Genomic DNA, 12,859 nt, shown 5'->3' with positions numbered 1-12,859 from the left:
CCCACAAAACCAAAAAACTGTGGGAAGAGAAGGATTGCTGAACATGAATAAAATATAAGATGGTTTTGGGGAAAATGTGGTTAGCTAGAGCAAGACAAAACCTCCTCTCCCTCCCATTTTTGTATTTTAGCCTTACAGCTGTTTTATGCTGCTGGAAAACCAAAAGCTTATCAATGAAGGCTGGTAAGTTGCTTCTTTTTTTCATTCCAAGGAATAAAAAGCATAATTTGTACATTCTTTTTACAGTAAAAGATGTCTTCCTTCAAAACAGAAACCCCAAAACCAAAAGTGCAACATGCTTGGCTGGTTTGCAGTATTTTAAAGCAGTCTTTCACAATCAGTTTGTCTCCAGCAAAAGCAGCACAGTAAGGAATGTTTTCTCTGCACTGGACAGTAGCAATAATGCATTCAAGCCTTAGGCAGGACTTAGTGCAGCAGGTTTCCAACCTGCCTCCCTCAGCCTTTTCCAGGCAGCAGAACTAAAACCCACTCAGGCATTCTGTTAAGGGAGCAGTATGGAGAGCAAAGGTGTGGCAATGTGTGAATTACTGTAACACAGCAACCCATGTCACTTCAGCAATGAACAAGATTTGCCATAAGGAGAATTTAATATTCAAACCCAGACAAAACACATGAACCAAAAACTGCTACAGGTTCTTCTATAGGAGCAGCTCTGTCTGGCAGCTTCTTGATGTGTCCTCAGTGGCACAGAGCAGAATTTGGCCTGTTTTGCTCAGTGTGTTAAATTTTAAGCTCCCCAAGTTAGAAGTAGGGCATTCAAGGACCTTGGTTAAGTCATATACATCTAAAAAGGACAGAGTAAGAAGAATCATGCTTCTAGATTTTCTGACAATTCACTGAAAAATTCATAATACCAAAGCTGACTTTAGAGGGAGTTTTAGAGAACAAGATTTCCGTGTTCTACAAAACAGCTCTCAGAAGGCAACTAAAACATTATGATGCATAAAAATCAATATTAATCACTGCTGTGTTGAACTGATTTCATCTCCATCTTTATCCTAGATGTAAAATACTGTGAAATACTTAAGTATGAGAGGAGATACCAAAGTTATGTTTCCATCATACTAGAATTGCACCAAGTTTTTTGTTATGTGATGGTTTCTTAACTGGCACATTAGGTAGTAAAAGGAAATCCTTCCAAAGATGAAGGCAACAGCCATTGTGACAGCTGAACCTTCCCTCTTCACCCAACTTCACTTTTTCATCTCTACACCATAGAGATCGCTACGCTTCTGGCTTAAAATAGGAATCTGCTGACGTATTTCTGCAAGTTTCTTTAGATCTGCAGGAGAGAAGAAAAGAGTTAAGAGAACAGCAGCCAAAAGAGAAAGCTCCTGACTTGCTCTGAGGTAAGACAGGGAAAAGAGCAGCTTTGATGGAGAATGGGGTGGTAGGGCACTGCAAGTGAGCAGCCAGGGCTGAAGGAAGCCTCAGCTTTGCTCTTTCCTGAGGTGGCACCTTGTCCCTAAGGAAGTGATCTAGAAGGGTACAGCTATTGAGTACTGTGCATAGAACAGTACAGCCAAGGGCTGCTGGTTCTTGCTTTAACCTAGCTCAGGTGGACAAGGCAGAGGAATGCCACATCATCTGGAGTTGCATGTGGAAGGCCACAGACTTAAAAAAACTGTCTCTCCTTAGTGTCATAACCTGTACTCAAGAAAAAAAGTGGGGAAAAAAACCAAAACAATTTTTCCCTTACCTATATCTGTGTATACAACTGTTTCCTCAGCCCCAGCTTTGGCTATGACTTCACCCCTGCAAAATTAAGCACATTTGTTCGCAGGATTAGACACTGGTTTCAAGGCATCAGTGCAGTTGCTGCTGTTTGTACAAAAAGGAGTTCCTACCCTTGATGCCTACAGCTGTAATGACAGGGCTGTCCTAAAAATAGCATCATAATCCATAACCCTGGCATGATAGAAATGGCTTCCAGGCTTTAGATATGGCACTTTCTATATGTGACATATACATACTTAGCATAAGTGTCTTTCAAAGATGAAGAACTGTGGTAAAAGCCACTCTGAGAACCACTGCCTGTGAGCATGCAGCATAGCTCAAGAGGAAAGGAACAACCACACTGGCAAAGATGAACACTTTCTCCTTTGAAGACCCTACAGGCTTTTAAAAGTGTACTTTTACTCTGCATGAGCTACTGAACATGATCATGTCTCCCCCAAGTGTTCTGTCACTGCTTGCATCACATAAAGTTAAAAGCTCACAACATAGACAAAGTTTTTCTTACTGTGCAAACAACTGGAGCTGAGCTATCAGTAGATTTATGTGAAAGAAAAACAACTGCCTGAAGATTTGGTCATTTTACCTCCTGTGCACCTGCGTGACCTCTGCTCAAGTCAGAATCTCTCTTCTCTAGCTGAAGACATTCTTCTTGTTCTTTCTTATGTCAAAGCAGTGTTGTTCTTTGAGGAAATTAGATAGTTCTGTGTAAGCTGTTTAAGAGAATTACCCTATGCATAGCACATCATGGACTGAACTTCTGGGACAAGGTCACAAGCAGTTCAACTAATGCTTAATGCCAGTACTAAGTGGTATCTTTACTACCAAAAGGAATACACACTCAAACTAGTTCTAGTTTATTTCTTGGTTTTTTTTTTTTTTAATTTGGCTGTTTTAAATCATGATCTTGAGAATGCAGGCTCAAGTCTCATGTGCTTTTACCAAGAATTTGCACTTTTAACAGTAGATGGAAAAGTAGGACTGAAGTGTGACTGCCAACTAAAATATTTTTTTACCAAAGAAAAGATGGTGTTTTTTTATTTTATTGAACTCACCATGGATTTACTACAGTGCTGTGTCCCCAGGCAACATAGGATGCTTTTTCATCTCTAGCAGGAGATACAGTAGCTACGTAGAGTTGATTATCAACAGCTCTGTGTTCACAGAAAAATGAAGGAAGGGAGGGAAAACGTGAGAAGAATTGTTTTTTATAATACCATTTAATTAAGCAGAAGAGAAAGAATTCACTCTGAAGGACAAGCTATATATCCTCTAAATGACTAGCACAAACTGTGAATGATACAAAGAGATACAGAGAAAGAAGAGCCTGGAAAGAGAAGTCTCTAGCACCTGGCTCCAGAGTTAGTGCATAGAATATCATGCAATTCACAAGTTCATCCAGTATGTAGCAAAATTGATTGAAGTTGACCAATTGAATAAACAATCTGCATTCAGGAATCTCAGAGTCTATTTCTACCTGTAATTAGAGCACTTCCCAGGTTACTGGCTCTTCTCTCCAGAATTTGTGTGTGAAGGGTGCTTTTAAAGCCATGGGAAAGGGTCATTGAAAGGGCATAGCAGGGGCAGGAGGGAGTAAAGGCCAAGAGCTTCCTGCTTTTCTCCTTGACAGTAAAATCATTTTGCTGTCCCATGCAAGGCTTGAGGGATGGAGCAGCTCCAATGGTGAAGTGGCCCTGCAGCACCACTTCTGACACACAAGTGTCATTTGGAACACAAGAAAGTTCAGTTCCATGCACCAAAAACTCCTCTAGAACAGGGGAATAACCTTTTTCTGTGATCTTACCTGCCCCTTTGTAAGAGTTCCCAATGAGCTGGTCCTGTAGTCATGTTAAAAGCCCCTGGATATATCAGCAGCTGGCAACCTTTGTTAAGAGACAATTAGAACCTAAGCATCATTAAGGGGAAGATGGGTTGCAGTGTGAAGGGCCACTCTAGGATAAACCAAGGTGAGGTTTCTTTCCATACTTCCCAGCCTCTCCCAGAGCCTGTCCATGCACAGCAGGTTACATCAGCCAAGAGCTGTGGTGGGGATACCCCAACTCCACCACTCCACCACCACATGTGGATCAGGAAGTGATGGGTACTTTACTCCCTGAGAGAAGTCACTCATCTGAGTAAGAGTCTTGGCCACAGGATGCATTTTGTGTTTCTGGGCAGGGATAAGAATGCCTGATCAAATGGATCAAGGAATGCCTGATCACAGGATCACCCAGCACAGAGCACCCAGAACCTGCCCTGGCCTTAGGGCTGCCCAGGCTCCCTTGGGTGACCCAGCCTCACCTTTCTGGCCGTAGATTTGAGCCATCTCAGCAAATCTCATATCATAGCAGATGCCCAGGCCCACTTTGCAGTATGCTGCTCTCAAAACACAAGAGACAGAAATGGTATCACTAGCACAAGTAGACAAAACAAGCACAAGACTCCCTGTAGCCATCCTGCCAACTGTTATTTTGCATGGCTCACAGCAACAGGAGGAGCTATATTTAAATGTGCATCCAACTGGCTATTGTTGGGGGAGAATTCATGCTTCATGAGGACAGAAAGAGTGTGAGAAGCAGTCCTATCTACCCTTTAAGAAAAGTCTTTTCCACAAAAATCATGTTGTATCAGGTCTTTGTGGAACATATTCCTCTTTCATTTAGCTGCAATTTTTAATTTTTTTTTCAATAAAAGAAAACACTCCTTGCTTTTCATGCAATAAAAACAGTCATGTAGTTTCTTAGGGCATGCACACTGCAAGGAGGAGAAAGTGGCTGTGGCAGACAAGCCTCTTTGGAGAGCTCAGTTAACAGACTGTGTCAGCTTTTGAGCAACATGGGGTGAGGAGGAGTCGATATTTTGCTTTTTTATCTGAGATGGCTGATTCAAGAAGACTGGAATGATTTAGTTAATTGTCTCCATTATTATACTATCCTCACGTGAAGCAATGTACCATTGTAGCTGTTACATACTTTCTTTTCTAGGCTGTGTTTTATAAGAAGAATTTTCAAGCTGTAACTGCTATTAAAAATACCATCACTTCCCTCTAACAAATCACCAGGGCCATTCTTTAATTAAGGCAAGTGGGGTGACATATGTTTCAACCTTTTGTACTCCTCTGTCCTTTTCCAACCACACTGCCTTTTTAAAAGTTTCAGAAGTGACCCAAAGACTTGGAGCAAACTTAAACTATACTTGTCATCAAATGCTCAATCTGATTGTCTAAAAATGCACATCCACTGCAGGAAAGGAGGAGGGGGAAGAGAACTGCAGAGTGACTGTAGTGTTACTTTATTTGAGCTCCTTGAAGAGAGAGCTTGTTTTATACTCACGTGTGTCAAATATGGAGAAGCTATTCCCTGGACTCAGTGTTTCAGACTCTTTGAACTGGATCTTCCCAGGAACATTAATGTCAAACAAATGAACCTGCAATTATACTATGATTAGTAACAATTACTAACAATTTCTCTGTTTGGTATTTGAGCCTCTTTAGGCATGTGCTTTCTACTGTTATCTAGACTACTCTTTTGTCAGGATCCAAAGTAAACATTGCTTAAGATTGTTAAAGATGATTTAAAGTATTTTCTTCTACACAGAAATATACGTGTCTAAAGTTGAAAATACATGCCAAACAGCTAGATGTCTTGACCTAATGATTTGTCTCTAACATTTGAGTCCCATTCCTGTAAAACTTCTCAAGAAAATACCTTCACTGAGCCATGACTTCAGCTATGCAGCTGCCTCTGAGGGCCTGCAGCTGCCTTCACCCCTCCCTTGCAATGGAAGGTGCTGTTCCTGACTGGAGCTTCCCAACAACAGAGCTGGTTTTATTTCATTATTTGTTCACACTGAGCACAAGGCTTCACTCATTCTACAGCTCCTGGGCTTGCAGACTGCTGTGCTGTGACAGCTGGAAGGCAGCACAGAACTGCACAAGGTGATTGAGTAAGCAATGCTAATGTAGAAACAGCAAACAGAATAATTAATTTAAAAATTAAAATTTAATTAATTATTTAATTAAAAATTAATACCTGCACTACCTTATTTGTTCCCTGCATTATCTTTTTGGCTTAACCTTAATAGGAATAAGCTGTTGCTCACTCATGGAGTGATCCCTGTGTGCACAGTCCCATGAACAGAAAGTGGGGATAAGAATAAAAAAACCAGTTCCACAAAGAGAAACTGACTCTGGAGTTATAAATGGGAGGCAGTTTTCCAGAAGGCACAAAGCAATGATGAGGTGGAAGATGACAGCCAGAAACATCTACTACAAACAGCAGTGACAGCTTAACTTGGACTCTGCATGTCTGCACTAATCACATGTTTAGCACAAAGTATGTAAAGAACAGTATTTATCACAACAGAAGGACTAAATCCATCAGGAAGCTGAGGGAAAATCCTGATCCCACTCAAGTGGCACTGTGTTTTAAACTTAGGCCTGGGTACAGAGATAAATGAGTTGGATCAGGTTTTACTCTTTCCCATGGTTTTCCCAGCATATGGGAAAAGCCAATTACACCTTCCAGTATTTTGTTATCCTTACCCAGAACAAATTTATGACCACCTTTTGAAGTGGTGTTCACACACCCCAAATAAAAGTAACAAGAAATTCCATGGGTGATGGTACACAACTTATTATTAATACAAGGCTCTACTAACTTATACCTCCTTTAAGTACAGATGAAATAATTTGTGCAACACTGCTTAGAAAACTTTTCATAACAATATTGTGCCATCTTACCTTCCTATGCTTGGCCAGAAGAGCACCATCAGGCCCAAAGACAGCACATGTATTATAGAGCTTTCCACCATCCTCTTCTGGAATGGATCCTTTGTAAAGGCAAGAACAGAGATTTCTCCCACTGTATTATTTATGTAATTTTGATGCAATGGCAGTAATAGACCCTGCCCATTTTTCCCCCAGTGAGAAGGTCACTAAGAATAAATTACCTCCAATGAGATATATGCTGCACTCCTTTGCAACTTCTGACAGCTTTTGTGTTGATTCCCCAGGGATCTTCTCTGCATACTCCTTAAAGTACTGGGTTCCATATGGAGAATTAAAGCATTCCTAGAATTAGATGGGAAAAAAAAAGAAACTAAAATCCAGTAACACCACTACAATGAGATAACTTTTCCAACTCCTCTCTAACCATGTTCTCAAACAAGCTTTGCTTACAGGAGTTTAGTTTATAGGAGCTCAGTAAGTGAACCAGGAAGGCCAGAGAGACCTGAACAATTGCTGAAAACACAACAGGTGTGTTTGTGGAGTGCATGCCAAATAGAACAAGAGCTAGGATTATCATGCAAGCTATAAGGCTAGCACATTCACTGCTCTGAGTTTAGCAAGAACACAAGGGATGTTCACACCAGAATGAGGAGCCAAGTTCTACACAGTTCTCATTTGACAAGCTACAAGCCCAATAGATCCTCTCAAAACTCTGAGATGCTCATCCACAGCCCATTATTTCTTATTTTTTAAAAGGACATTTGCAAAAGCATGCATTTCTCAAAATTACTTATTGTTTTGCTAAAACAATCCTTTAAACATTATTTCCTCACAACTGAATAGTGTCCTCCACCTTCTCAATCTTGTTAAAGATTTGCCATCCCTTTAGAACCAGGCATGTAATCTTTGCACAGTCAGATTACCAGAGTAGATCAGATGCCTAAAATAGGTGGGCTAGAGGTATTTGAGATGCCCAAGATATGAGGAACTTTCACTCAGCATTGCACTTGCCAGCTCTGTGAGGAGTGAGACACTCCACTCAACACCTTCTTGTACCCTGAAGGAGTGCAGCTGGAGGCCACAGATAGGCTATCAAAGTGTGGCAGCAACTTCTCTTCTCTCTGTGAGAAAGGGACTCCCAGCCCAGACACCTCCATTGTTCCCTCTGCTCACCAGAAGTGACAAACACACCTCCACCCCCACAAAGAAAAAGAAAAAAAAAATGAAAATCAAGCTGTTACTAGCACAGTAAACACTTCTGCTTTATCTGCTCAAGCAAACTTCTTAACAGCTGAGGTAGGTTCTGCTGAAGTGGAATAAATGAATCCAAGCTGGAAAGGGTTTTTCCCCCCTATGCAGGGCACTAGGCCAGCAGTGCCCAGCTAACCCACAGCACAACCTATAGATGGAAGAAGCAGGAAGGGAAATCTCTGCAAGCTGTCAAAATGAGCTCCCCAGGCTTTTGAAATCTGGGCTGAACTTCAAAGAAGTGAAAGCAAAGTCAGCTGCCTCCATCTTCATATACTCAGTGTGAGTTACTTTCCTTTGTATAAAGTTATTAAAAGAAAAAAAAGAACCCCCAAAGAAACAAAACAATGGGAAGACAACATTTCATGCCCATACCCTAATGTCAATACAAAATGCATCTCCCAAAAGTCTGTGAAATGCCTTGCCCATGTTCCACAACTGGTATTCTAAAAGCATAAATCTTTGCTGGCAAAGTGAGTATCTCAGCTAAGTAAGTCTGGAAATTTCAATGCTTCTACACATGATGAAGCCAGTAAATAACAGTAATCTCTGCACAGGAGGCAGAGGCAGAACACTGGATGGTCACATTTGCAACACAAGAACCACTTTAGCACAGAAGAGCTGGGAAGGTTGCTCAATGCTTCTCCATGACAGAGGAGAGAAAACATTCTGTGTGTAAAACTGAGACCCAAAGTTCACCCAGAGATGAACTTTGCACTCCTGTGTCAGAGGTACAGGAGTAACACAAGTACCCCCACGAAGAGAGGAGGAAAGCTCAAAGCTGCACTGGGAAGCCCATCCTGTGGTCAGCACATCCACTGTGTGAAAATTCACCAAAATAATTATGGCTAAAGTTCAAAAAGTAAGTCAGAAGTGGTTGATCATTTAAAATGGCTATTTTTGTTTCCACACATGGAAGTCACAAGAGGAATGTGTCTTAATCATAATTCAGCCACAAATGACCTGCTGGAAATATGTTTTGTTTTGTTTCTCATGTATCTGGAATGCTTACAGCAAGGAGAGCTACTGTGTACCCTCCTTCACCTTCATGTCATCATTCTTTAACTGAAAATTGCCTTTTTTCTACACTTCTTCAGCAAAGATTCAAACTATACTGTCACTTACCTGAATTCAGAATATTTCAGTGATGGCATTGCCTAGGATTTAAACCAGCAAAAACTTTTACCAGAATCTTACACTACAAAAAAGATCAACCTATTTTTTGTTTCCCTTTTCACTCCCCACCTCCCACCAGCTACAACCCCTGGGATTTTTTAGCTTTTAGTTTTATTTTGAAGCTTCATACAGCATCTAAGCTATCCAGGGAGGAAGAGGAATATCTGTTGCATTAATAACATTAGAAAGAGGTTTTGAAGGGTTTGAAGCACAAGGGCTAAGTAGGCCACAATCTTTACTCACAGGCAGAGCCACAAGTTTTGCTCCTTTAGCTGATGCTTCCCTCACCAGCCCACAGGCTCGTTGGAGATTATCTGATTTAACAGCAGATACATGGAGCTGGATGAGAGCAAGGCGGAAGGCTGATGGCAGAAAAGAAAAAAATTATTCATCACAGTTCCCACAGGAAACTTCCAGATCTGAATTGAGTAACAAACACTGAAGAAAACAAATGAGTTAATACATAAACATATGCACAAACCAACTCATTCTGCAGCCTAAATCTGACTCTGAAAGTCTCTTAACACAGGGAGAGCACTGAAATCCAGCATTGCCAAGGGGAGCCATGCATGGCCTGCAAAGATCACAGAGCTCATGAGCCAGCAACACCCAGTCCCTGTTGCAGGGGAAGGAACCATGATACTGAAAGGGAAAGCACAGGTGCCCCATCCCCTCCTTCCCAGGCTGCTGAGCACTGTGGGAGCCCATCCTGCTGCACACCAAAGGACTGGATATTCTCCAAAGCACCTGATAAGGGAATTGTTTGCTTTTATCCCTAAATTCACACCTAGTTTTGGAAATGGCTATGAAAATCAAGAAAGGTTAACATCCTTCCTGATTATTTCTTAACAAACTGGTTTCTGGCCAAGTTGCAAGTGTTATCAACAGCTTCTACTCCCACTAAGCAGGATATACAACTGCAGGCTCTCCAAGTAGCCAAGTTTTGTGCACACCTCTTGTATTTCCTTCCATTAATCTCCAAGTACCCCAGGTTGTAGGGAAACACACCCTGACCATGATCAGGTAGAACTGTTTTCTTTAAAACAAACACAAACCAACCAACCAATCCTCTCTGGCTTTAGAAAAAAAAAAGTATCCCAGTTTCATAGCACCTCTCCTGTCTGGGGGAAAACTCCCCCATCATACAAAGATCACAATAAGAAAAAGACAAAGCTGGAAGCAACATAGTCCCAGTGGTCAGGGAAACTGGAAAAGCTGATTCAAGTGAAGATGAGACTGGGTCAGGAGCAGTTGAGATACATCTTTTTTCCTACTTCAGTAGCTAAGCAGCTGATTTCCAGAGGTTAAGCCAATGATTGACTGCTCCCCTTGCCATTCTTCCTGTGAGAGACTTTTACTGCTGGATCTATTGAGCAAACAAAGCTCATCTGGTATTCTGAACAGATGTAACCACAGGTTCCAGACCCACGGAGATAATCATACCAAGGATCTGTCAAAAACTTCCCAGCATTTGTGGAAGGTGTTTTAGTTCAGACAAGTTGGCCACTTAAAAAAAAAAAAAAAAGCTAGGAAAAAAATCCATCATGTTTATAACACTGGGAAGTGTAATTAGATAATTTCCTATATATAAATATAACATTATTTGTCTCAGGTTTGAAGTTCGATAAGGTGCAAAACCGAAGCTCAGCCACAACGGAACACTTGTATTTGTGCCAGTTTCGTCAACAAACATTCAGATGTGGAAGCAACAGAAATGCAGAGAAAAGTGCAGCAGGGCTTTAGAGAGAGACCTCTGCTCCCAGCCTTGACCAGCTGCCCCAAAACCTTCATTAAAACCAATTCTCAGCATAAACCTAAAGTAATGTAGGCCACAACCAGGTATAAGCACAACGGAGTAAAATAATGGTTCGCATTTGTACCACTACACTACAAAACACGCTTGTTTTTTTTTTGTTTTAAAGCACCGAGAGCGAAGCACGGCCGGTTCGCTGGCGTTGCTTGCGGAGCTGACCCTGCAGGGCGAGCTCTGTATCCCGGTCTGTGCCCAGCGCAGCGCCAGGCCAGCTCCCCTCTCCCTGCACTGTTCCTCAGGCTGTGCCAGGACCCAGCACCGAGCCTGTCCCGGTCTCACCGGGGCCGGGCACAGCCGGGCCCGCGGCCCGCAGCAGGGACGGGCAGGGCTCGCACTCACATGCCATGGCTCCGGCGGCCGCCCGCATTCCCGGCTCCGCCCGGCACCGCGGGGGCTGCCGGGACTCGCAGTGCCAGGCCCGGCTCAGCCGGAACCGCCCTCACCCACGCCGCCTTCGAGCGGCCCCGCTGGACCGGGACCATCCTGAGGGGCGAAATGCAGGGCTGACGCACCCCCGCCCTGCCTGGGGCAGCGAGCGGGCAGCGCTTCCCCGGGCCCCTTCAGCGCCGGCAGCGACAGCGGAGCCCCCAGAGCTCCGGCTGTGCCGAGCGCTGCTTTGCCCTGCCCGGCAAAGGCTGCTGAGGGCTCATGCCAAGGGACCTGTACCAGCTTACAGGTAACGCATTCACCCGGGACATCCCCCTGTTTCTTTACAAGAACAGCATCCCCCAAGGTACAAACATCTCCACAGTGCTTCAGATGCGGAGCAGTGTCCAGCTCTGGGCTCCTCAGAACCAGGACAAGGAGCGACTAGAGAGGGTGCCATGGAGGCTACAAAGATGATTTGGGGTCTGGAGCACCTCTCTTATGAGGAGACACTGTGGGAGCCGCGCCTGTGTAGTCCAGAGAAGGGAAGGCTGAGAGGGGATGTCAGCAGTGCAGATAAACACCTCAAAGGCATTTGTCAAGAAGGTGGTGACAGACTAAGGTCAGTGGTGCCCAGTGACAGGACAAGGAGCAACGGCCAGGAACTAAAAAACAAAGTTTCACCTCACATGAGGAGGAACTTCCTTACACTGAGGGTGGCAGAGCACTGACCAGGCTGCCCAGCGAGGTCTCCCTTTCTGGAGACATTGCAAACCCTGTGTTACCTGCTCTAGGTGACCCTGCCTAGGCAGGGAACTTAGCTAGATGAGCTCCAGAGCTCATGTCCAACACTGCAACTCTGTGAAACCAACACACTACATACCATGCTGCTCTTCCTTGGCTTTAAACACCCCTTCACTCAGCACAAAACATTGCTGTCTCATGTACATATTTTCCAGCCTTGGGCTTTTTAGAAGCATGTTTGTAGAATTGTAGGTTTTGTGTACCACTATTTCTCACATGAGATTATGTCTGTAAGCTGAAGGCACATAATGGCAGAATGGGTAAAAAAAAAATGGGTGACCCAGGGTGATCAATCTCTTACACACCTCCCCTTTCAGGAAACATGCAGAGAGATAAAGGATGGGAAGTGCATAACCACTGTAAAATACACAACCACTACTGTGTGCAACAATTACAAACCTTCTTTCAAGCAGAGAACTGTTCAACCTGCCCCTGGCAGCAGTAAAGGGAACCACTCATCCCAATCTGACCTAGCCAAAGAGCCAAAGCATGGCAGAACAGACATCTTAGCAGGCCTCCCTCCTTTTCATACATGCCCATGGTGGTAGAAAGAGCATATGTGATTATAAAAAAATTTTTTTCTTCCCCAAACATCACACTTTGTAGGACTCCAGGTGCAAAAAACAGCTGTCCCCCAACTTCTTCCCAAATAAGAAAAAGAATAAGAAATCAAGTAGTACCATCCCTTGAAGGGGCAACACACAGGCCAAAAATCCAGTTGCCCATGGGTCAGAGAGATAAAATATATTTTTCAAGTTTCCAACCAAAAGTATCTGAAAGCACTAAGTATAGCCAGTAGAACAAGCTACATAGTACCATCTTTTTCCGTCCCTAAAGGGAAACATTTCACCATTCACTTGACTACACCTATATTGTAAAAAGTAATTTGGCAGTACCTGGTTTTGAAACTACAGCTGATATGTAGTTGGAAGGAAAAGATCCAATCGCAGGTGTTAGAGCTAACAGAA

At 43.2% G+C, this 12,859-nt stretch overlaps 1 protein-coding gene across 1 annotated transcript; it reads right to left on the bottom strand.

Moving 5' to 3' along the window:
- Nucleotides 1-589: 589 nt before the first annotated feature.
- NIT2 (nitrilase family member 2) lies at nucleotides 590-11,090 on the bottom strand. The gene is made up of 10 exons (XM_058823780.1): nucleotides 11,061-11,090; nucleotides 9,152-9,270; nucleotides 6,706-6,826; nucleotides 6,497-6,585; nucleotides 5,088-5,181; nucleotides 4,057-4,131; nucleotides 3,560-3,638; nucleotides 2,811-2,909; nucleotides 1,721-1,776; nucleotides 590-1,303 (listed from the first exon to the last, which is right to left on the bottom strand). Exons 1-10 carry the CDS (start codon nucleotides 11,086-11,088, stop codon nucleotides 1,215-1,217), a joined length of 849 nt encoding a protein of 282 aa, XP_058679763.1. The 5' UTR covers nucleotides 11,089-11,090; the 3' UTR covers nucleotides 590-1,214.
- Nucleotides 11,091-12,859: the final 1,769 nt, after the last annotated feature.

Source organism: Ammospiza caudacuta, chromosome 2 (genome assembly GCF_027887145.1).
Source record: "Ammospiza caudacuta isolate bAmmCau1 chromosome 2, bAmmCau1.pri, whole genome shotgun sequence".
In the NCBI taxonomy this organism is placed as follows: Eukaryota; Metazoa; Chordata; class Aves; order Passeriformes; family Passerellidae; genus Ammospiza; species Ammospiza caudacuta.
The sequence above is the reverse complement of the archived record's forward strand: the minus strand, read 5'-3'. Positions and strand labels throughout refer to the sequence as shown.